General features: G+C 37.3%; 1 protein-coding gene across 1 annotated transcript in view; it reads left to right on the top strand.

Moving 5' to 3' along the window:
- Positions 1-27,117, top strand: part of LOC113061423 (cadherin-7) — a 42,197-nt gene that overhangs the window by 12,034 nt on the left and 3,046 nt on the right. Inside the window, exons 3-9 of the mRNA XM_026230519.1 lie at positions 9,657-9,951; positions 13,080-13,199; positions 14,134-14,301; positions 14,780-14,967; positions 17,343-17,596; positions 18,607-18,743; positions 23,769-23,890. Of these exons, the coding sequence (XP_026086304.1) occupies positions 9,657-9,951; positions 13,080-13,199; positions 14,134-14,301; positions 14,780-14,967; positions 17,343-17,596; positions 18,607-18,743; positions 23,769-23,890 (1,284 nt within the window). The remainder of the gene's footprint in view (positions 1-9,656; positions 9,952-13,079; positions 13,200-14,133; positions 14,302-14,779; positions 14,968-17,342; positions 17,597-18,606; positions 18,744-23,768; positions 23,891-27,117) is intronic.

Genomic DNA, 27,117 nt, shown 5'->3' with positions numbered 1-27,117 from the left:
TAAGAGCAACCTCTGAGCAATAACATTTTCCTCTTGGTTTCTCTTTTAAATTTCATTATCTTTTGTGTCTCAAGTTCTGAATGTATTCTGTATGATGGTCATTGGTTGACTGCTTGTTCTCCTATTTTGGCTTTTATGTAGACATCAATCCTTTGATCACTAGTGAGGATGAAAGATGGCCTTATTCATCAGGATAAGGGTAGCATAATACGGACATAAAAGACAGAGTCCTCACAAACAACTTACCATGAGATCTTATTGACCATTTTCACATTCTCTTTCTTTTTATGCCTATGCCCCTTTTCATGGTATTAACAGCAAAACAATAAAGATATGAGCAGTGGTTGACCAAGATGGGTTTCTTCGTGACTGATGCTGATATCCAGGGTGCAGGAAAGCTGATATGTTGATTCATATTTACATATTTAGGGCCCTATCTTGCACCCAGCGCAATTGACTTTGTACACCGACGCATGTGTCATTCCTATTTTGCACCAGCGCAAAGCGCGCTTTTCCCTCCACAGAAGCACGTCGCTAAACTAGTGAATGAACTTGCGCTCCCTGGGCAGTTCAGCGCAAAAAAGGAGGCGTGTTCCGGCGCAAACAATCCCTGGTGATATTTTGCTGTTCCATTAAACAATTGCGCCACTGACCAGAAAAAACCTAGTCTAAAGTCAGTGGCGCGTTGCGCGTTGTTCATTATGCTATTTTAAGGGCGCATGCTTGACCATAATGTATAGCGTGCACATCGCGCATACACTTTGCTCATGTAATCTACACAGATGCAACAGTTATTTTTGCAAATCATAAATTGTTACACTAAAAAAATATTAACACATGTGATGGTAATCATTGTGGTGTGCCACGAAGATGTGAAAAAATAGGCATAAATCTAGCTTACAAATTATTCAGGCTAATTATTCTCCCATCCCCATACAACACAACTTCTCTGTCTTTCACTGCTCTTACAAGAACATCAGTCTCCTCGGCTGTGAACCGCTCCTGGCGTGCGCCTGGTAAATACGCCATAATAATAGCAATCCATAATGGAACTTGCGCACCTGCTTTTAAAGGGAATGTTGGATGATGCTCTGATTGGTTTATTTCACGTTATGCCCAAACCACACCTATGAATAATGAAGCTACTTTAGACCAACCCATTTTAGATTTGCGCCGGGCGCAAGGGCCATTTATCCCGCCGGGAAAATAGCAACAGCGCCGAGACCCGCCCACAAAGTAACTTGCACTTGGCGCTTTGACACTTGCGTTTCAGATCGTTAAAATAGGGCCCTTAATGTTAATTCATATTTTATGAATTGTAATTGAATTATGAGATGTACACGGAGTTTGCTGAATGAGCTAATATTTTACAGAATTGAATTAAAAAATATTTTAATATAAATGTTCTTTTTAAAGTTCTGTTGATCAAAGAATCCTGCCAAACAGTATTACAGTTTTCACTCAAATTTTAGCTGCATAGCTGTTTTCAACATTGCTAATAATAAGAAATATTTCTTACCAAATCTTCATATTGGTTGCTGATTTGGGAAGAAGAATGGTTATAAAAGATCATGTGACACTGAAGACTGAAGTAATGGCTGCTGAAAATTCAGTCTGGTCATCACAGGAATAAATTATTCTTTAAAATACCTTTTACTGTAACATGTAGTTTTACTCGTTTTACTCTATTTTTTATCAAATAAATGAAAATAAATGCCTTGTTGAGCATAACTGAATTATTTCAAAAACATAATACATTTTTACTGATCCCAAACATTTGAACAGTATGGACACTAATGTTTATGTACCACAATTAGACAATTGAATAGCTATCATATTCTTCAGGCGAGTAGAAGAGCAGGAGACCTAAAACTTTTGTCTATGTTTAATATACAGTTTAATGCATATTGCAAAAACGTATCATGAAAGTGTTAAATACAAGGTAGATGTTTACACTGGTAGGCATACATTGTGTGTGGATTATTCTGACCTTTTGATCCTGCCCTAACAGTGAGCAGAGACTAAACCCTTTAAGCAACAGTCGGAATGCTCTCATATACATGACACAAACATACTTTCCAGGCAGAAATGTAATACTCGAGGCTGATTGAAGGACTTTGATGCTTCCAGAGAGTAAAAGAGAAGAACCTTTTGAAGCAATTTTCACATCACTGATCTCCATCATATACACAATCTTGTCATTTACATTCTTGTTATTTTTTTTATTTTTTAGGCTTCAAATTCTCTTTGCAGGAAACATAAGAAACCTTTAATTTCCATCTCTAATCAGCACTTGAAATAACATTTTCTGCTCTTGGTTTAATGCTTTATCGATTGTCTCTCACTTGCAATTCATGCTGGAAAACAAGATTTTTTTTTTTTTTGTTACTCTGAACAAAGAGCAGAGAAGTGAATAGAGAGGTTTATTCTCAACCAAACATGCAGTCGAACATACCAAAGACCAATCTTCCCACCCGTTATTATCTGCAAAATTATACCAGAATGAATTTAATGAATATGTCTTTGCCATCTTGATATCGTACCATCAGTGACTGGTATTATTGGCCATGGTGACCTCTTTGCAGCCTGATGAATATGGATATGATAGGTCCAGCTTGAATAAAATGCTCAAACGAGAGGGATGTCAAAGAGAGCATGATGAATAATGCATATCCGTGTCTCTAGGATGAGTTCAGTAATATCAACAATTATTAGAAATGACCCCAGTGTCTCCACTGAAAGTGCTCATTTATTACAGCACTTCCACGTGAGTTCACTTCGGAATAAGCATAAACAAGTGTCCGATGTCGTTAATAATTCCGTCGCACTAAGTTACCTGGACTTGTATCTTGCTACGCAATTAATAATCTCACCTCTAGTTCAGAATCACAGGAATGGATTTCTGACAATTCGCCAAACTGTATCAAGGCCTCTCAGCTGCTTGCTGTCCTCCCATTCCTGTATTTGAGCTTCATAAGATGTGCAGGGCCCGTTGGTTTAAGTCCCTCAACTGGGCGTTCAATGTCCGATCAGATTCTGCCTATATACACTGAGTGCGCCAGAGAAAAGGGCTTTGAATTCAGCCTTAATTGGGGGGGATCCTTTGATGGTGCAGGCTGTGTAATAGCACAAGCGGAGGAGAGCATTCCCAGGCCGACTTCCGTCGCAGCCCATTTGCATTTCCTTTTTCCTAGCCTGCCAAAAACAACTCGCAGCTCACCTTCTAAATGCGCACTTAATGAGAAGCAGACCAGGAGTGCCGCCGTAACCCTGTGGCGAGGATGAGAGATCCACGCTTCTCTCCCCTTCTGGCCACCAGGAAGCTTTTTCGTCAGCCAGGCTGAGCAGATTAAACGTGCCCTCCATCGAGCCCGCCCTCCCACCACATCAATGATTTGCGCAAACTGAATTAAACAAAATGAAACAGAAGAGAAAGAGCTCTTTTCATGTTGCGGATCAACAAGCGTTCCCCAAATCCTCTTTGGAGTGATTTCTAACATATGCTGGCTAATTAAATGCAGCGCTGGAGAAGATGGGCTGCTTTTCATCTGCTTCCAGTCCATACTTGTCCATGCCATGGCCATTTGTCATCAGTGCAGATGAAAGTCATTGCGTTGGCAGTCACGGCCTGGGCTCTGGTGCCAACCTTGCAAGTGCGTGTGCGTGCATATACGCACGCTGAGTGCGGGTTTGCACCTGAACGCCCACAAATGGAGATGGTGAAGAAAGTGAATCATGTCTTTTCAGACAATTAAGGCTGAGGGCATAGAGGGTGTCTAGTCACAGAGATGCTTTTTAATAGAATCTGGCTGAGTCTTTCTCATTTGGAGAGTGATATGAGCTGACACCACTGAATCTAATGACAGGGAATAAGGAATCCTCCACAATAAGGCCAAGATGTGGCTCACACTTCCTCGGTGAAGAGCAGCTCGGCAACACAATGAAATACCATTTGCATTTATATAGCACTCTGCAGGTGTTGATTCAGGTGAAATATTACAACGGGAGGAAGAATCCCACACCACAAGAGCATATTGAAAGGCACTGGCAAATAGATCCAGTATGTAAAAAGCTATCAAGTACAAATGACTACCTTTCCTCACAGATTCAGTCGTTTGCCTTTATTATAGAGCGGATTTTAGCCTGGCTCTTGATTACCCGGGGTGGTAAGATGGTTTTAAATGCAAAGGAAAATGACATTGGAAAGCTTTTCATCACTTGAGCCTGGAACAGGGTAGACAATGGGCGTCCTGGCTCTGTCTTTAGCCGTTAGAAGTCACAAACAAAAAGCATTGACGTACGAACGGCTACAGAATGCCAAGCTGGGTTTCTTTCACCTTTAAATGGTGAGCCAAGGGTATCTCTAAGGCAATTGTTGTTTTAATGAGACCATGCGGGTCTATGCTTATGTGCTTACACAGCTATTAATGACAGCTGACAAACTTGTAACATGCCTCACTTCCGTCCTTTATGCTAGAGGTCTGTGTTAAGAGCTTTTAGTGTGAACACAAATCAAAGTTTAGTTTAGTTGGTTGGTGTGAATATTATGTTCTTATGTCCCAGTTAATTTTTTATTATAATTTTTTTTTTTTGATTGTTCGATTTTGTAGAGGGGTAGGGACAAAAACAAAACATACTCGCAATGTTAATATTTTACTCCATAGTTCATTATATTTCATTCCAAGTGCAATATTTCATTCCAAGTGCAGATACTATTAAAATTGCATATGTTGTTAGTAATGTGACAATGAAACATTCATTACACAAGGTAAATTTACTTATAGTCTATATTGTAGAATAATATATATATATATATATATATATATATATATATATATATATATATATATATATATATATATTATATTCCCTTTCTTATGTTACACATTTAATACAATATATATATGAATAATATATCTCAATAATAAAACAACATTAATTATAAATATACAATCCCACCCCCCCGAAAAAGTACCATGGTTATAGTTAGTGTTAATGCAGTAAATCGCAGCACAGTTGAACAGTGATGTTATGAGGTCGATCTGAAAATAATACACTTGCCCTGAGCTTGCACTGCATGTTAGCCCAAACTTATAAACAGCTCAGAAAGGTAGTGCTGTTTCTTTCTGTTTTTGAAGTGTGTGTCATTAGATTTTTCTCACACACAACACAAATAGCAGTGAATAATCTAAGAAAGCAAGGCAACTTGTAAGCTCTAACAAAACTTGCAGGAAAAAGTCGCAAAAAGCAAACCATTTAGTCGCAGTATGGAGCCCTGTTAATGTATAATTTGCACATACCTGTTAATGCTAATTGTAGTATAACACATCTCCCATTTCTGATCGTCTCAAGATAACTCACTTCCTTTGCGTGTCTTGCAATGCATTTATGGCAGACAAATGCAAGTGCTGTTTTTTTGCACTTAAAATTTTAGGGGTAAATACAAGGTGATGAACATATGAATAGTTCATTTCTGAGACATTACCTAGCTACAGCTTTGCCTAGCACTCATGGTGGTACTCTTGTTGACAATTTTCAGTATGATCTTTTCTCATTCATAGACTACATGGAAATAATATCAGACTGGCATCAGATGTAAAAAACCAAAAATGTATTCTTAATCTTTCCCAACAAAATGTTATGATACAAAACATATAATGACATTTTAATGCATCCAATCAGTTAGGCCTAAATCCCTTAGCTTTAGAATGGTGATGCTAATGAAGCACGAAAGCTAATTGCAATAGTGCTAACCAGCAGCCATATGGAAAACTCGTAGATGATTCTTAAACAAACAAGATGCTGAGTCACTGTGCTAACCTTGATGTGGTGGGAGTTTCCCCTGCTCGTCAGCCTGCAACAGAGCGCAGTCATCCTCAAAGAGCAATGCTAATCATGCTATCACTGCAAAAATAGGTTACCCTCTCCTCCAGGAAATGACAGAAAGTATGAAGGTTGTTTGATCTGCTACTTGAAGCTAATATGACTAGAAACATGAACATGAAGTAGGCCTACTGTTGCCATTCAGAGTTATTTTATGATAATTTACCACAGGTCTTGCATAATATCTGACTGTGGTGTTTTTATAAAGACTGTAGAATGTAGACAAATTATCTATCTATCTATCTATCTATCTATCTATCTATCTATCTATCTATCTATCTATCTATCTATCTATCTATCTATCTATCTATCTATCTATCTATCTATCTATCTATCTATCTATCTATCTATCTATCTGTATAGTAAAAAGATATGGTCTGAAACTATGCTATTTCTAATGATAGGCCTAAGTAAGCATTGCTGTTTTGTGACCACTGGTAGCCTTAATACAGTTAAAAACGATGTTTGCAAAATACAGTATATTTTCTTTATAAATTTTTAGTACAAGTCTGCAACATGGCATGGTAAAACATAGTAAATGTGCATTAGTCTCCATACAGTTCATACTGCTTATATATGATACCACAGAAAATTTGAGGTTGATAAGATTTTTTAAAAAAAAAATGTTTTAAAAGAAGCCTCTCATTCTCAACAAGGCTGCGTTTATTTAATCAAAAGTACAGTAATTTTTTTTTTAATATTATTAGATTTTAAGTAGCCACTACAACAGTTTTCAGTGTCACATGAACATTCAGAAATCATTCTGATGTCAAATCAAATCATGATGAGGATTTTGTGCTTAAGAAACATTTATTATCAGTGTGAAATTAAAAGTTGCTGCTTAACATTTTGTGTTATATATTTGTATTTGTATATATAAAACTTATAATATCTGCACAGCTATATGATTCGGCTTATTTTGCAGTGCTTAATTCACAGACAAGAGGCATGTTCATTGCTTTGATTGAGTAGATGCAGTTAATTAAGGGAGGCACCATCTGTAATATATCTTGCTCTGCAATTTTAGTCACAGCTTCTGAATCGCTATGGAGAAATTACAGTAAATCAGAGAGAACGCCTCGCCAGTGCCGATCACTCCAGCAACGGCGCTCATATGAGTTGTGTTATTTATTACGAAGTTCGTTTCAGTTTGAAAGTCACTCATTAGGTGGGATTGTGAGGAAAGTAATTGATGTGCGCTGGCAGGCAAGACACTTCTACGTTTGCCACATCCATAATCTTTCCGTATTTGGAGGGAGTGAGAGCGGGAAAGAGACGGCGCGTCATTTAAGGGCACCCCTGCAGGATCCAAGAAGGAGGCAGATGAACATAAATTAGCTGTGTGTAAAACAGGCAGCGTTTGTAATCTCACAACGTAATTGGGCTCGCTGGTTTGCCAGAGACAGATGACAGGGATGTAATGACAGTCTTCATTTATCTTCTTTATTGTGGTGGAATGCGTTGGCAGCGTGAGACTGGTGCCGGTCCAGATGAAGGAAACGTTACGCTGTGCTATCATAGCCATCAACAACAACCCACAGTGCTAATTTACACACTTAGACATAGCATGACTTGGCCAGTTTGTTAGGGGCGGCAAAATTGCCGGCAGGTCTAACTAAAGGCTGAGAGAGAAAAGGAGAGCGCTCATCCCGAGACTTCACGGTCCTAACTGGCTTCCTCCAGCAGTTTCCTCCTAAGGCTCGGTTCCTCCTTCCTCTCGCTCCTGTTTTAGCCTGTTATTCTTGTTTTCAGCAGCCCATTAACGTGCACCTTTTCATCTCTCCTTCTCTCCACTTCTTATTTAGTTTTTATCTCTGTGCTGAAAAGAGCCAAAGGCCAAGATGTAGACGACTAAGTATAGAGATAACCTCAGAGTTGCATTCCTGCATAGGAAAGTGCTTCAGAATTTCAAAGTTTGTATATGTGTTTGAAAGTCAATTTTGTGAACTTGTAGGAGTACACTGGCATTGTACACTGATCCTTTCTCATTTTCTTATGCTCTTATGCTTACAAAAGGTGTATTTACTTGATAAAAAAAAATACAATTAAAGAGTACTATAATTTTATGAAATAATATTACTATTTAAAATAGCTGTTCTCTAATATCTATAACTTTTAAAATTTAATTTATTCCTTTGATGACAAAGCTAAACTTTCAGGATTCATTACTCTAGTCAGCTAGAAACATTTCTTCTTATTATTAATACCGTGAAGGAAACAGTGGTAATTTTTTCTCCCAGGATTCATTGATGAATAAAAAACTCAACAGAATGGCACTTGTTAAAAAATGGCATCTTTTGTAACATTATAAATGTTGTTAATGTGAAAACTTTTTGAACTTTTGAGAATTGTAATACGATGGTAATACGTTTGACAGCTTCATTCAGATGAAAAAAAAAAATATATATATATATATATCGTAATCATTTTAGATGAGCTTGCGAGCCGGTGTGCTATAGCTGAGCACACAGAATCTAATGATCTGCAGTCATCATCATGGTGAATTATGGTCAGAAAAAAAACATTTGAAAAAATAAATGCAGAGCCGAGCCACACAACAGTCATCAGACCGGAGCTGGCCTTGGAGAATTGCCAGCACTGACATCCAAACACACATTCACTTTGATTAATTAGTCTCAAAAGTCATTAGCACACTCGGTTCCTGCACTGAAACCATTGTAATTTTTGATTAACTGACATTATATGTGGAGCAGCGCTATTTTATTGGCAAGTAAACGGCAACCTAAACCAGATGTGACTAGATGAGAGCTTTTTTTTTTAATTTTTTGCAGTCCTGTGGTGTGACAAATGAATTAAAAATGCAATTCCATATAGAGAATGTGGTCATAAACTGCATGTGTAATATACAATCATTAGAATAATGCTATTTAAAATGGTTTTAGATAAATTATAGCATGTCACACCACAGGACACTGCTTGCCATTTTCCCAAATTCAGTCGTGGGTTTCACTTTGTCCCATGAAAGTAATACAGCTAATACAGAGTATGTCTGTGAAAAACAGCATCATAAAGACTTATAATAAAACAGGACTGCTTAAATGAAGCAAACAAGTTGTCTTTTCATACTGGCTAGATCCTGCACATGAAAGTATTGTTCCACAGTGAAAGACAGTCTCCTGAGAAATGTGGATTTGAAGAAAACATTTTTTTAGATTTATATAAAGGAAAGAAAAGCAAAGGGAGGAAAGGGAGCTAAGGACTTGGCTTATAATCCCCCAGAGAAGGAAATAAAGTCTTTCAAGAAATAAACAAGTAAATAAAATCACTCACCACTGGTGATGGAAATACCAAGTCAGTTGCCCTAAAATGGTAACGGCAAGAGAAAAGGGCTCATGATAAGGATATCTGAACTATGAATTAAATTGGCCAGTTTTTATGGTTTATTACAAATGTGCATTTTTGGCACTATTTGAGCATACTGGTTAATATAAAACAACAAACCATGTAAAATTCTCAGGTTTCTCACAAAACAACTGTATATTCGCAGATCTGACTAAACAGGAAAGAACGACTGAAAGTGAGATTTCTGAGAAAAGGAAGAATAACTTGTGAGTTTTGACATTTGTTCAGTCCATTCCCTTTTGCTGACTTTCACAAATCTGCTGGAGATGGTTTATCCCCATTTATTATTTAAAACACTGCAGAAGTACTTTCTCGTGAGTACATCTCATCTCATTACTATGCTAACTCGACAACTGTTACAATAAGGATAGAAATGAATGACTGTTTTCTCATTTCTTCTTTCCCCGTAGCTTCATTCCGATGTGGACAAAGGTGAGGGCAATGTAAAATACGTGCTCAACGGCGAAGGTGCAACATCTATTTTCACCATCGATGAGAACACAGGCGACATACATGCCACAAAGCGTCTGGACCGGGAGGAACAGGCCTACTACACACTGCGAGCTCAGGCCAGAGACCGGGCCACCAACCTGCCAGTAGAACCAGAGTCAGAATTCGTTATCAAAGTGCAAGATATCAATGACAATGAGCCCAAGTTCCTGGATGGCCCTTACAATGCTCAAGTACCTGAAATGTCTCCTGTTGGTAAGTGCCTTCGATTTGTTTATACAAAACAAATCATCAAAGAGGAATTTTAGGAATAAACAATACTGTATATCTGCAGATTTTGTAAATGATTTATTAGTATTGGTAGATTTTGGACATTCAATTGTGCTTGCTCATTTTCTTCAAGTGAGCGTCAGATGAAGGCAAAGGTAATCTAAACATAAAATGTAATAATAATATAAATTTAAGGCCAAACGCCTACAGGCAAAAAAAAAATATATATATATTCTCTTGTAAATTTTGAGATTTTAGCTTGTCATAATATGTTGTAGCAGAAAGAAAACATTGAGAATACACTTTTAAGTGTTTATTTGATTGCACGTTGTCTATTTATGGCTGCAGATTTAAATTAAAATAAATAATTAGTGTAATGTAGTGTAGTGTAGTGTAGTGTAAATAATTAGTAATAATTAGCACTGAGCAGCGCTTACATACACCATACTTTACAATTTTATATCTGTACTCTAAAGGTTTTGACAGAGGGGTTTGTTCATATATGATTTGCCTGGTTTTATACAATATTTTATTAGTTTATTCCTTTTTTTATAGCTGTTGACAGTATTTTCTGATTTATGGAGTGATAAAAAGAAATATCCAAAATCCTTTGACTCGAATATGTCAACAAAATGAAAGCAAGAATTTTGTCTTTATCAAGTGTTGAGATTTCTGTTTAGGGAATATATTCAAATTAGTGCTTAATTAATTAGATAATGCCTCCTTTGCACTTTTAAACATTCGATTTCAGAAAAATTGCAATACAAAAATTATTTTGCAGGTTTTAATATAATCAATCAGGTAAAGCTGAGGAAGGCGATACCTATTAGTAAAAAAAAAAGACTATATTCACCTGGGGTGTCTTGCCTTAATAACAATAGCTGTTAATTTTATCCTTAGCAAATCTCAAAATGAATAACCTTTTTTTATGTTTTATTTAAAAAAAAGATATTATAACATTTATCAATAATTAGTTTAAGAGATTAAACAAATATCAGTTTATCATATCAGCCAGGGTAAATATTGGTGCATCCATAACAGATATTTTGATATTCAATTTCATGGTGATTATTGGTAATTGTGTCACGTATTTGATTAGTTATTGAGGGGTTGCTGTTGGTCACCTAAGAACAGTGATATACATAATGAATGCCCTCGGTACGAGCCACTTGTTTGTTAGTTCGACCACGCGGAGCGTAGTAGCTGACAATCACACAAGCATTGACATGCTTTTTTATAAGAGCAATTAACATGCTGGCTGCCACTGTCTGTCCGACGGCGTGAACAAAGCCATTAGCCTCTGTGAATGCGAGCGACCCTTGTCCTCAATGACTGCTTTATAGATCCATTTAAATTCATTAGCAGTCAACCGGTGATGAATGAATTTGATTAACGAGAAAATGATTAATTTAATTTGGTAATTAAGAAACAGGAGATTGTTTGCAAGTCTGAGGACCACAACCTAACCCAGACACCTCTCCCTCAAGCCAGACGTCAGCATGAGGCTGCAATGGAAATTCACAACATATGCCTTATACTCCCATCCAATCATTTTCACACACTGCAGTTTCGCTATGATGTGTATTTAAGGGCTGACCATATGCCGGTGTCCTTAACTGGCTATAAATGTACCCGCCTGTTGAATCTAAAGAGTCTGAAATGATTCTGCAGAGGTACAAGGTTACCTATTAGAGATGTAATCACATTGCGCCATCAGATAAAAAGTAACACTAATTTGGCCTCAGTCCCTGTGGTGAGGTGTTGCCATGGTGCTGCATTTTTGTACATTCAGCTGTGCCTCCAGATGCTCAGGTTACCAACATGACAACATCTGGGCCTGTCCCTAAATGTCTCCTTTACTTTTTTACAAGCAAACACATTTAAGGATAATCTGCGTTTCTGAGCAACACCGCAGTCTGGAGCGGTCTGTAAATTGCACTCAAATGAAGGCCTGGCACTTTCCATTAGCCATTTTCCAGTTAAATCAAATCTGGGGGAAATATCAGTAAGCCAGTAAAGCAGAGCTAAACTTCCCTTTGTGCTCCAGTTCTACAGATTAAATGATAAAGTATAGAATCTACACCACCTTTTAAGTTTTTATAGAAATTCTTATTTACACTTAGCTATGATGCATTAAAACTGACATTTACAAGGCTTTCTCTTTTTTTATTTTTACCAAAAAAGAAATAAATACAAAATTCTCTTCTTTGTATTCTTCAAAGAATCTATAACCTTTCCACAAAAATATCAAGCAGCACAACAGATTTCAACTGTGATAATAATAAGACATTTTCTGAAGTCTGAGTAATGGCTAATGAACATTCAGCTTTGGCTTTTTTGTTGTAGTTGTTGTTGTTTGGCTCATGATTAGATTTGTTTTGTCCTTCTGGGCTTTTTGCAAGGATGCATGGCTTAATGAGAACTGAGGCAACACCAGCTCTGTACTCCGTGATCAAGAAAGGCACAGGATACTGCAGAAGCCAACACTACAAATGTTTCTATCTGAGTAATGTTGTTCATTATTTATGCAAAAGATGTGAAAAGGAAGCGTTTCCATCCAATGTGTTCAAGAGAGCATAATCGTATTTTCTGGGAAAATTGACGCACAATGAAAATTAAAGTTGTTGTCACTAGGGAAGCCACTGTGGCTCTTTTATTCAATGTAATTACTTACAAAATGCTCTAATGAACTTCATGTATGCTAGCCATCATCAGCAGATGCCTCGTTTCTGTGACTGACAGCGTGTCAGATTGTTCAGGGAGGCAAGAGAAGCCTCTTTTAATGCATATCACAGGAATTAATTACATTTTGTATACTATATTAAAATGGAAAACATTTATCTAAAGTTGTAATAATATTTCTTTATTCGCTTTATTCGTAATATTTGCCATCGTTTTGATCACATAAATACAGCCTTGGAGAGACTTCTTAAAATCTGCTGGAACAGAACAATAGACATCTGCTTATGTGCATCCTAATATTTCTTTATTGGTTTACTTGAGCCTGTTTTCATGATAGGCTACATCAGATTTCAGCTCTCTAATCAAGTGAGGCTTAATGCCAGTGCATGTCTGGTACCATTTGACCAAATTGCGTGGATAATTCGTTCCAGGCACATCTGTAGTTGAGGTTAAGGCGACTGACGCAGATGACCCCACATATGGAAACAGTGCAAGAGTCGTGTACAGCATCCTTGAAGGACAACCCTACTTCTCAGTGGAACCAAAGACAGGTACGCACAAATTACACATTCTTATTCCATTGCAGCAAAATATTTAAGCACTAAAATCTTTTCCAGCAGCAAGATTTTGAGTCGAGCTCTTTAGGTAAACTGTACAATATCTAATTCAGATTCATTTCTAAAAAAAGAAAAGCACCACACGCTTTCTGTTTTTCAAAGCGGTAACCACAAATTCCTGTAATGGAAACATGCAAACGTCAAGAGACCGCTATTTTGATTGACTCACTTAAAGACAGAAAAAGTTGATGGGACTTGTGATGAAGTTACTGGCGCACATTACCACCTGATTACAGGGAATGAAATCCTTAATGTAATCAGCACTCTAGCTGTAACTGAGGTCATTTCCACATATGGACTCAATCAACATGGTAAATTACAAACCTTGATTAAACTTTTTCTCCTTTTTCTTTTAAAGTGTGGCTAATTTTAGAGATGCCACCACAACATGTGGAGGAAAATGAAGCCAGATATAGCAAATAGCAGTGCTTATTGATTAGGTTTTATCATAGCTTCCTGTGTTCAAAAGGAAGTATGTACTATATAATCACCTTCGGATGTGCCAAGCAATGATAATTCCAAACCTAACAATGATTTGGAGAGGAAATTGATTTACAGTCCTGTACTGGCTTCAGTGAATTTGACTCATCGATGAGAGATCCATTATGATATGGCCTACAAATATGGAAAAGGTCTTTGCTATTTAGATTATTAAATGGTAATCCTATTTTAATTGATGCACACTCAATCTTCCTATAATACAGAGGGTTAGTGATCCATTTTGTAATCTAGATGCTTTTTCACAGCTTTTACAGGCCAGGAGGATGTTATCATTACACAGTACATCTCATGCACCAACAACCTCCAATGTTTCTTTCATTTTAATCAACGGGACGTTTAGGAAAACAATAAAAAAATTTCTGTGCAGGCATTGTGAGGACGGCTCTGCCCAACATGGATCGAGAAGCACGGGACCAATATCTGTTGGTAATCCAGGCCAAAGACATGGTTGGTCAGATGGGAGGACTCTCAGGCACAACGTCGGTGACGGTTACGCTGACAGATGTTAACGACAACCCACCCCGTTTTTCACGGAGTATGATTCTTCCACTGGTTTTAAAACAAACCTAGAAGATCCATCATTAATGCATACTGCCTTCCCATTTAATTTGCATGCAAGCAATCTGAGATTTTTAATGGCTCAGGCTGATCTTGTATTATAGGGATCAAACGCTCATTGTAGTTGCTGTGTAATTATCAGGTAGATGATCTTTTGAATAGAATGGAACAATCTTATTTAATAATAGAGGACTTTTAGATCATTGTCAGTTATTTCTGTCCCTATTTTTAGCTGCACGATACCATCATCGGCATCAGTATGTGTCCGGGATTGTGTAGAGCTTAGTCTGTCCTCGTGCTTGCTATATCTAGAGAGTGTCTTACCTGCTACGGAGCAGAGAGATACATTATTAGTTCAGACCTGGCCCTAACAGCTAGGCGATAAGGAAGGAAAAAAGAGAAATAGCATCATCAATAACCTCTGCGTGTGTGTGTTTGCTGGGCCTCTTTTGCAGAATCCTATCAGTTTGCTGTGCCTGAATCCCTGCCTGTGGCATCGGTGGTGGCCAAGATAAAAGCCTTGGATTCTGACATTGGACCAAATGCTGAGATGGACTACAGAATTATAGAGGGCGACGGCCTTGGGATGTTCAGGGTCGCGTCAGACAAAGATACCCAGGAAGGAGTCATAACTCTACAGAAGGTAGGCCAGAGACAGTCCAAACCTTATACGGAAATAATTGAAGGCAATACATTTTTCATGCCTGTAAAGGGGTTGCCCTTGTAAAGAAAATATGCTAGATGTAAAAAGTATGTATCTTTAGATGTTATCAGAGGTTAATCTCAGGCTATGTGTATAGAAGACACTAAAAACCGCTGGGATCATTTCTAATATAAGAGCCCTTTGTGTTCCTGTCAAAGTAATTTACTCTGTGCCTGTCTAGCGAAAGAATGCTGAAGAACTCAACAGTAGCATGCATTAATGGCTATCATCCTGTTGCTTTTACACACATGGTAATGAAGTGCTGTTAGCAGCTGGTCATGACCCAAGATCTCCAGCCCACCTACTCTTGACTCCTGACATTTTGCTTAAAGGCAAAACTGTCCAGTATGAATAACACTTATCTTACAAATCATTATTTATTGACTTGATTGTTTTTTTTGTTTTTTTTTGATAACACATAATGCATAGCATTTTTTTTTCTTCAAAAATGAAATTCACAGCTGTTTGTCAGATTTCCTGACAAACAGACCTTGGGCAGCCAGGATCCATGACCAGACCTCCAAAATTGTCACCTTGACTGCCGGTGTCCCCCAGGGCTGTGTCCTCAGCCCTTTATTGTTCTCACTGTTGACTCTCAGCCTGGTTGCCAGCAACCCCAGCAACCATATCATCAACTTTAGAGATGACATCGCAGTGCAAGGGCTCATCAATAACAATGATGAGATAGCATGCAGAGAGGAGATGAGAGATCTAGAAAAATGTTGAGGAGTCAACAACCATCTCTTAATGTCAACAAGACAAAAGAGATAATTGTTGACTTCAGGAAATCAACAGTGTTTGGAAACTGCTCTTCCTCTCACTGGAAGCCCCTACAGTGCAGACTGCTCAGCATGTTATTTCCCCTGAAGCAGTGTCTAAAGAAAGTTAGTAACAAAATGAAGGACAATACTTTGGCCTTCAGCTCTTTATTCCTTTAATCCTTCTGGGAGAAGCCTCAGGAGCATATACACTCCTGACCTACTGGACCCTAGAACAGTTTCTTCCCACAGGCTATCATGCTCCTCAACTGCTTTGACCCACCTTACTCCCACCCCATGCTTATGCATCATAATTAATAGATATAAAAATAATAATACAGAGGAATTTTGCAGGGTATATATATATATATATATATAATATATATATATATATATATATATATATATATATATATATATATATATATATATATATATATAAATATTATAGTTTAATGTGTTTTGATTCTAGCATATGTATGTATATGTTTTTATATGTGTCAGTAATGTGACACTATTATTTTGTTCCCAAATCAAGATGATTCACAGCTATCTTTATTATAATTATTTTTTTACATTTCTGAATAAGAATACATTTTGGTGGGGGGGCCTCTCCAAGGCTGTAATGCTTGGGGGAAAAACATTGGAGTTTGGCAAATTCATTTATTACTGTTTCTTTAAAAATATGCATTAGTAGGCATCAGTTCTGTTTCAGAATATTACTATTTAATAAAATATTAATAAACTCCAAAAAACTCCCCAAATTTAAAAACTTTATTTTTTATATCTTGAAAACAATCTTTTTTTTCTGGACCAGATTTGTGCACTCAAGTGTATTCAAGCTATATTGAAAGTATTTTATTACTTTTACTTTGTTACACCACTTGACATTTACACAGAGAAATTACATTGAAATATTTGTAAAAAACCTTTATCAGAAAAGTATGCAATGAGCATGAATACGAAGATAATCTTTTTGAAAACTTTGTATATTGTATATAAAGTGCGGTATTTTATATTTGAACTGTGGTTTCCAGGGAAACTATGTAGTATAGAACTGACAATAAACTGACTCTGACTTCTCATTTTAAAAGTGTAGCTAAACATTCGCAAGTACTGGATTTGGCTTTGTTGTACCCTCAGGGAAGTTATGTTTTGTCAGTGATATGAAGGAGGCTCGGAAGGTAGTTTTCAATGTGCTGCATATTACGGCAGACAGGAGTGATAAATGACTATATGAGAAAGTATTCCACAAGACATTTTCGGCATCATGTATCTCTGTCTTAAAATCAATGTACTGCTTTGACACTGTTCTTTTCTGTCCTGTCAATCGATAACAATACTTAAATGAAATATGATAGCTAAAAGGAGTGGATCAAGGGTTCTTGGACGCATTATATACATACACACATCACAGCTAGATTTCAAATGTGAACTCTGTTTATGACTTGCCTGGATGCGTACCACATATTCTCTGCCCTTGTTTATAATTTCAGAACTATATTTCTAAACTTTTTCCTCTGCTCTCCCTCCCTCCTTTTGTGTTCTTTACCTCAGAATCTTGACTTTGAAACAAAGTCAAGCTACACTCTGAAAATTGAGGCATCCAACAGGAACATAGACCCACGGTTCTTGTCTCAAGGACCTTTCAGTGATACAGCGATGGTGAGGCTGACTGTGGAGAATGTAGATGAGCCTCCTATCTTCTCCTCTCCGCTCAGCAAAATGGTGGTCTCTGAAGCTGCTAAAGTGGGAACCATCATAGGAACCGTCTCTGCTCTGGACCCAGACTCCACCAATAGTCCCATTAGGTAGGACATGGCCTCGTGGAATGACTTTAAACCACAATGATACTGGTTTTATGAAGGCAAGATTAAATCTCGAGAAAGACTACATCATTTTTAATTAAAGCTTTAAAACCTTAATAAAAAATAATACCCGATTCTGGTGTCGAGATAATATCTAGTCTGACTTTAACTGAATTGCATTCTCCCCTTGCAGTCTAATATGTCTACGGATAGAAATCTGATCACAGTTATCTGTGCAAAATGGCTTGCAAAAACTCACATATTCTACTGTTTAAAGGTTTGGGGGGTTGGTAAGATTATACGTTTTGGACTGATTTGTTCTCCAACACAGCACTTTGATAAAAAAATACAATAAAACTGGGAATATTGTGATATATTGTTACAATTTCAAGTAACTGTTTTCTGTTTTAATCATTATTTTAAAAAAGTAATGTAATGTAATGTAATAGCAAAGCTGAATTTTTCCTATTTCCTAGCTGTTTACTTCAGTCTTCAGTGTCATATAATCCTACAGAAATTATTCTAATATGCTGATTTGCTGCTCAAGAAAAAATAATCTTATTATAATCAATGTTGAAAAAAATATACCTTACTGATCACATACTTTTGAATTGTAGTGGCCATAATATTTTTCACATAGATGCATAAAGAAAATATGTCACAGTGTGTCTTGAGTATACTTACACATTACATTACACATTTAATAGGGTCAAGTGCTATCTCATTTCAAACCAACCACATAAATGCATGTTAATGTAAACAGGCCAAAGATGATACATATGCAAGTCATTAGTGCTATTATTATTGCATTAAATTATTTTATTTGTTTATGAGTGGATGCAAATGTTGATTGTAAATGAGTTGTGGGAAAGACAAATGCTCATAATTAAGTTGTTCTGTGCCTAAGAGCCACTGAAAATAATGATCGCTGTTGGGGATGTGACTTCAGGTCATATCAATAGAATTCATTTAAAAGTCAAAGCTTGAAATTCATTTAAACTTTTTTTCCCCAGGTATTCAATAGACAGAAACACAGATTTGGAGCGATTTTTCAACATCGAGGCAACAACAGGAGTCATCAGCACGGCTAAGCCTTTAGACAGAGAAGCCAATGCTGTGCACAACATCACCATCCTGGCTATTAAAAGCTGTGAGTGACCTCAAATTATTGTTGAACTGGTTTATATGGTTGCTGTTATGGTTTGAAGGTCTTCTGAACATTTGTGAAAGTTACACTGAAAATAATTACGTTTCTTGGCGGAAACAAAAAAAATTAAACACAAAATACGATATGTGAAAGAGGTCTGATTTATATACAGTAGATGTGCTGTGGTGTTCTTTATTTATTGTCAAACAAGGTCTGTCAGTTACAGAAACTGCTACTGCTTGATTTGTCCTTCATAAGTGAGCCATTCAGAGGGTTCTTTTATTGAAAGATACCTTTACTTCTGGTTTGTATGGAGAAGTTTTGAGCAGCTTTTGCAATATCAGATTGTATTAGGATGAAATCTTTCATCAAATTTGAGTCTTTAATTTCACAATGAATATCATTATCCCAAGGCTGCTGGGGCTAATAGTTAGTGCTGCTCTGGGTGATCAATATTTCAAACCGTGTCCCTCATTTATGTTGTGTGTGATCTTTCCGCACGGCACATATAGCATAAGCGTTCAATCCACGCAAGTGCTCTGGCCAGGCTGTGAACAGATGCTGCGCAGCTAAGGTGACCGCTGTCCACTGGCATCTCCAGAATCCGTGTAGCTTGATCGAGTCTTGTCCTGATTGTAGCCGATGGCCAGAACTGCAGCTTCCTCTCCTGTCCAACTTTTGATGCTGATTTTCACCGTGACCTTCACTCAAGTGCATGTTCTCTCCATCCCCTGCAGTCTTTCCACAGACAGCCATAACCATATTGACTTGAGTGATAGAGGGAAATAATATCCATCATGTGGTTACATTTTAAACCCATATCCATAAATGCGGAAACACTTAACTAAAGTTTGCAGGTTCGCCCTCAAAGACAATCAGTCATTGTCAGAGGCATCCACAGTCTCTAAAATGGGTTTTGGCAGAGAAGATTGAAATGTCCTCTTTTATTTGTCTGTAAGAATAAGACAGAGGCTTGCTAGATACCAAAAGGTAGCCTCAAAGTCATTTGTCTTTAGGCGATGTAAGGTAAGGGGTTAATGGCCCTGAAAATCATAAAGGAGGAAATCTTAATTTCTGAAAATGGATATTTTAGATTCTAAGGGCAACTATATTTGAAAGGCACATTGAGAATAAAGTTGCTATGTGTGCCAGGATCTCTTCAGAAGCAGAAGAGAAATTACTTTAAATGTGCCCACCTAATCTGTATTAATATGCAATTTGCTATATTAGTTGCTGTAAACGGTCACAGTTTGGAGAATTGACTATGTTACCGAAGCATGGTTCATTAATTGTTCCTAGAGCTGGACAATATTGAAAAAACTTACATTACAATGTTTTGTTTATCTGTAATGCATACTGCACTATGATTTTCTTTTTCAGGAAATAATTAATCAGGGGGTGCATCTGCGCGCACACACACACACACATATATATATACATATTTTTTTTAAATGCTGAACATTTTTATTTTATTTTATTTTTTTTATTATTTATTTTTTTTTATCATAGTCCATATTCCCACTATTTTTTACTAGGGGTGCACCGATCACGATCGGCCGATCGTTAATGCGCATCTCGTCAGTAAAGCCTGTTCTCTAATCAGTGGTAAATTCCATCAGGTGCGTGATTTCATATAGAGCAGCACAAAATGTAAAATGTATATGTTAATATGCCTTAATTATTAATTATACCTTGAACTGTTTATTAAAGATTGGATTTATCGTAGCACTTTTGATTTATCATAGCACTATGTTTATAAAAACAGCTTGCATTACCTTGACCAGAGATTTAATATCATTGCTTCCTGACAAATCTGAGTACCTGGAATGAGCCCAGTAATCTCTCTAAAATGATTTCTCAAAACAGTCTTTTATCTAGTAATCACAATCGACTGGCAAGGTCTGGGAAAAGTCAAGGAAATTCATTGGTCAAAAAAGTGCGGCGCTATTACATTTGTGACTGCACTTAACATGGCGAATTATGAGCCAGTGCCCAGGGGCGTCAGTTGTGACATTATAGCCACCGCCACGACAATGTGCTTAACAGCCACTGTCCGTGCCATCGACGCTGAGGTAACTTATCACCCGTTTTATTGTTTAGAGCATTGTAAAGCAAGTTACGATACTCATCCAGTCTGCCTGGGTTTAATTCATGGTAGATCCCTCAGCCTCTAAAAAGTCAAATTAATAGATGAATTAGCTCAAAGCGCACGCCGTTTCTCTTTCCCCGCCTGCAACTCAGCAGGTTTCCTGCAGGTGTGTATGGCATGTAGGCAGATGGGCTCTATTTATCTTGAGCTGAAGATACTGGGAGGCGTGAGTCATATATTTACTAGTGCGGTTTTGTTGGGATATGTGTTTTCTCTAAACCACAGCACTGTTTGGATTAGACAGTTAAGCTGAATTCTGCTAGCTACGTAAACAGTCATGCTAGTGTAGAACATACAATAAATCACTGGGTTTTCGATGGAAATCAACTCTGAATGAGCCAGCATATTTCCAGCCCACTGCCGCTGCATGTTCACACCTGCAGAATAGATTTATTTTTGCTCTCCATCACCTAATTTGGCCGAAGACCATGACTGCGTTTTGTCCTCCTCAATGCCCTCGATATAATCACCGCTGCCAAAATTATGGAAAGCTCATAATGACAGGACAGCTTGCAAAAATTCTTAGCGATTTTGCCGATTAGCACACAACTGAAATGCTCTTAATTGGTTTTGTAGTGCATTGTGAGCATGCACTGAATGTACTAGCAAACAGGAGTCATTCTACTCAAAGAATACTAGCAGCTGTGTCTGTTCTGGTTGACTAGAGACAGTATGCCCTCAACAGGTGTTTGCTGTTTGCTTGTGCTTAAGCGCCAATACCATTTGAAATATCTACATTGCGTGGTTACACAACAAAAATAACCTCACGCCCTTGTGCAGTCTGTTAATTTGGTGATTGCCAAGTGCAGCATTCCTGGTAATTCTTGAAAATATCCCCTAATTTGCTAAAAGTAGAATGGAAACACAAATCAGATGTGTGTTTTAAATGCTTACGTAATACCCGGGTCCAGGGCCAGATTTACACATAGGCATTCTAGGGACAGGCCTATGCTCGCTTGTCCAGGGGGGCCAAAACACAATGCAGAGATATATCATATTTTTTGTTATACTATGGGCTGTATACAGCAGTAAAAGAACAAAAACACCAGAAGACATTGAGCAAATAAATATAATGAACAAGAGGGTAAAAAAAATGACAAACTATTTTCATGTTTTCTACTCTTTTTATGTATGAAAATGACACTTTCTTTTTCCTGGTCTCTCTCACAGACACACAGAGTTCAGACACGCACTCGCGCACACATGCAGAGATGCGAACAGTAACTTGTCAGCAGCGCTGTGCCACTAATTTATCTGTAAAATATTTTCGCAGCTGAAAAGCTACATGACATTTCTCAGTAGGTTCTTGAAACAGTTAAATGTAAAAATTAGCTGTTAGTAAATTCTGCTGCTGAAAACTGCTGAGAGTCACACAGACGAACATATTCACATGCGCTTAATCTCTCTCTCTCTCTCTCTTTCTTTCTCTCTCTCTATCTCTCTCTCTCTAATAACTGTACAAGCCTGCATAGCAATGGCCTAAACCTCTGTTCTAAAGCTAAAATGACATTTTGGAATTTACAATGGAAGGTTTATCTTGAAATAAATCATCTAAATAATATCTTGAGGTGTGGTTGTGACACCAGGCTGTTCAGATTATTAGAGAAATAATGCACTCCCGAAGTGGTAATGTGGCCATGACGCTGGAGCCTATTTATGGAATGGTCTTTCTCCATTCTCAAACAAATTAAGACATTTGATTTCTATTGACTGAATGCAAGTGCTAAATGCGATAGAAAACACTGCAAGGGTTTTCACTGATTGCGAAATATCTTTGTTTGCTGGGGTGGTAATATTTTATAGGACTATTAATAAGGAAGCGGGGCCCAATTTTTTTTTTTGCCTGTCACGATAAGAGGACTTACCAGAAAGGCCCTTACGTCTGCTGTTTTGGATCAGATTGCTGATAAATGGGATGATACTGCAATCGGCCTGTTTATTTTGACAGCTCAAATTTGATTCAAAGTCACATAAAACTCTATCGCGTGTATTGCAGCAGTAATTTTCCGGGAGTCGTTTTATGGTCCTCATGCAACACAAAAAGAACCCCAGCAACTAATTCCTACTTCAGTTTCTCGTATTGCATCAATCGTCATGACTTTCATTTCTAACATTTACTCCTCACTGCGGCTCTGTCCTTTTATACATATAAAGGGTCAAATTGTTAATGTTACTCTAGCTTCTGAACCATTGTCAGATATAAATGATTTCAGATTTTTTTTCCCTTGATAAAATGAGCCGAGTGGACAAAGTTTAGGCAGCAGCAGTAGGAGAAACACATTTGCAATCACTTGTAAGAACATCAATGGAATATTTAAAGTGTGCTCTAAAGATCAGGAGAAGCGTGTTCATCTGATCCTGTCAGTCTCAATGCAAGTGTAGCTAAAAGGCTACTTACTGTAGCTCACTTTTGTGACATCCATCAGAAACAACCACCTCCCACCCAACCCCACCATCAAAAAAAGCTTCTCCTCTACCTTTATTATAAATATAAATACATTATAAATGTACTTCATTGTAATGCTAATGTTATTTGTTTCCATTATTTTATATTATTAGTTTTAAATGTATTATTATTTTAATAATATTTTAACTGATTCAGATAATTTTTTGTTTTGTCTTTATTTATGAAGTAAAATCTTTTCATAATACAAATAATTTAAATTCAGAATTGCAGAAAATGAGGATTTAATGCTCAGAGTGAGCAAACCGACAGTGGCCGGAACAATGGCAAGGCACATATTTAAATAAATGCAACCTATTAAATAATGTAACACATAAATAAATAAAACATATTGAAATAAATGTGTTTGTGCCCTCATGTTTTTTAATCTATCAGCCTGTTCATGCATGCATATTTTTTTTCTCTGTGTTTTCAGTGGATCCGGCGCAGGTTGGGAAAGGAGTGGCTCTGATCACAGTGCTGGACATTAATGACAACGCACCAGTCTTTGCCATAGAGTATGAGACCTTCCTGTGTGAAAGTGTTGGACCTGGACAGGTATTGTGGCTCTTGATTCTTCATAAGAAAGGCTTTCTTATCAATGTGATTTCAAACCTGTATAGTCCAATAAAGATACACAAATATTATTGTCACAACATTTCTGAAACTGGATGAAATTAATTGTGCAGTATTACTGTTTGAAGCATCGAAATAAATGAGAATAGATTTCATTTTCAGATTATGTTCTGCAGTGTGCAGCTTGTTGATTGGAACCAAGGTTATAGCACTGCGTCTTTTAATGTATTTATTTATTTTTCATTAGTTTATATGTATATCATTCGCTATCCTTCATCAGAAGCTCAACTAGAAAGATTCTGGACCTGGATCCATAGCCAGCAAAGAGCAGCAAGAGCCACAGATGGACAAAATGATAACAACAGGATTCTGGTGGCTTTCTGCTGCAGATCACTCTAATCAGAGGATCAAAACATTGTGCACTCATGCAGAAAAAGCTTTACTCTGATGCAAATGAGACAGAGGTGACTGTGGCATGAAATTGGTTTGTTGGGGAGCGTGGCATTGTGTCAAGTAGCCAAATGTGAAGTCCTTCTGTAGGCAATTGCAGAGCACACACACAGGCAAACCAATGGGTTCCTCATTTTCGAGTCAGCAACATGCCCTGATTCAAACACATTCTCTGTCGCATTCATATTCCAATGTTTGTCAGAATGTCATTACTAAGATGAATGTGGTATAAAGGGCATTACGAATGCCACATACTAAACACTTGCGTTGAGGAAACATTCTGGACCTTTGTTCAGTCCTAATGGGAATGATAAAAGCCAGTGACAAATTCTGTGACGTGATGCACCATTGATCTTGAAAGCGCTGGGTAATGTCAGAGGACCAAAACCAGTGGTGAAAACATGACTGATTCTGCTCAGCTAGAGGTGCCTTTCCTTTTGAGAGAATTACCACTGTTATTCTATAAAAGCTGCATGGAAAGATTTTCATTTTTAAGTTCTGATTCTTTTAAATTAAGACAATTTTTATTTCACATTTTTAATTTCTGATTTCATTGTTTTGTAATTGCAACTTATATCTCACATATATCTTAAATCTGACTTAATATCTCAAAACTGCACATTTGGTTCCCTTAATTTGCAACTTCACATTTCCCAGTATTTAGCATATTTCAGGTCCCTATATTTCAGAATAGTTGTGACTATTTGACACAATTCTGACTTTATCTCACAATTGCGGCTTAATATCTCCCAGTTGTGACTATTTCTCCTAATTATGACTTTTTCTCACAACTGCAACTTAATATCTCATAGTGGTCTCTGTTTTTCATAGATCTGACTTTATCTCACAATTGTGACTTCATATTTCTCATAATTCCAACCAATTGCAACTTAATATCTCACAGTTGAGGCTCTTTCTTTTACAATAATTCAGACTTTATCTCACAATTGCAACTAAGATATCTCACAGGTGTGACTATTTTTCATACTTCTGACTTTATCTCACAATTATGATTTCATATCTCACAGTTGCGACTATTTCTTACACAATAATTCTGACTTTTTTCTCACAATTGCGACTTCGTATCTCACATTTGGGAATATTTCTCACAATTCCAGCTTTCTAACAATCGTGACTTAATTTCCATGTGTGTTTCTTTTAAACTGTATCATCAGAAACAGAATAAGAAACAAGATTCCATAGAAACCTACTACTACTTAGTAATTGTAATTGTTTTGTGTTTGTTTAGAGGACTGTTAATAGTCAAGCATGTGCAGAGGTGTCTGAAATTCCTACTCACTCAATTACAGTGTTGTTTTTATTAGTGTGTCAGAAATTGACTTGATCTGATCATTTCTTTTGGGAGCAGGGAAAGAATACAGAAGGATGTTTTTCTTTTTCTTAAGAAAAATAATCTCTCCCACAAGAGCTCTCAAAACAAAGAGAGAACAGAACAAGGCTACAGGGTTTACTGAGCATGAGATACAATCCCCTGTAGTGGCATGATTGTCTGGGCCATAACAATTAGTCCTGGCCTGCCTGTGTCCCAGAGTCACAGGGAACCGTGTTTGTTTTGCCTAAGTGAAAAGGTGCTGGTGGGCTCTTTTCACAAATGCTATCTCAGCCTTGAAACACATTACCATAGTCCCTCAAGGACATACTCTGTGTGTTTTGGACACCCCCAGACTTCCATCACTTCTAACTTTCAGAGCTCTCTCTCATATTAGAGGCTAAATTACTTTCCCGCCTCTCCGAGGAACAGTAGAACGGTCTCTTTCTCTCTGTATAGAGATGAAAGTGTTTGTATGTTTTCATAATGATTTAGTTTCCCATGTGATTCATGTTCACTTCCATATCATCAGCCATGGGAGCACTTGAGCGATGCTGCAGTGATAGTCAAATGCTGTCTCGATAGCACGGATCTCTCTTGTGAGTCTTAGCACGATGAGTCTATCCTTATAATGGCCCTTAAACCGTGTACCTGCAAAACTGAGGCTCTCAGACATCCTGGAGTGCTTTTGGAGACCGAATCTGAAAGTCAAAGCCTTTGAGTGAGGCGTTCTGGAGCTGTTAGACAAAGAATTTTGATCAGACAGAATGTTTGCCATGAGGCATAATATCGTCAACAAACAGTGATGGCACTTTAACGTTCTTTGTCACTTCAGTGCCTTGCAAAATAGTCACAAATGCTGTTTGCCTATTTGCATCTGAGGCGAAATAGGCTCTTTTTCAGCCAACCTTTGTGCCTGTTGTTACACTGTTAGCTACGAGTGTATCTTCACTGTGTTGTTTTCATATGCCTCATCTGCACATTTGTATATTTAGAGCTTCACACCTGCTCCATCAAGAAGCCAGACTGTATGGAGCTCTTGAATTTGAATGAACTCCTCAGAATTGCTCGAAGGAAGAATGAATCGTTGCATATAGTTGCGTGAAAAGCCTGTTGCCAGGTTTTGAGAGCGAATGAAACCAGGTTTTGAGTGCAAATGATTATTATTTTTTTTGCTTGTTTCCTACACAGAGAGAGCAAAAATTGCATCATTTCAAAGTAGGGGTTGCATCAAAAACTAGTCAACAAAGCGATCAAATAGATTTGTGTTCACTTGATACCAATCAGACATGTGATCTTGCATTAAAAAACAATTAGCACAATGTATCCAACCAGAACACAGGGGTCTCAATATGAATAATAATAATAATAATAATAATAATAATAATAATAATAATAATAATAAACAATACATTTACCTATCCTTCAC

Source organism: Carassius auratus, chromosome 43, assembly GCF_003368295.1.
Source record: "Carassius auratus strain Wakin chromosome 43, ASM336829v1, whole genome shotgun sequence".
In the NCBI taxonomy this organism is placed as follows: Eukaryota; Metazoa; Chordata; class Actinopteri; order Cypriniformes; family Cyprinidae; genus Carassius; species Carassius auratus.
The sequence above is the reverse complement of the archived record's forward strand: the minus strand, read 5'-3'. Positions and strand labels throughout refer to the sequence as shown.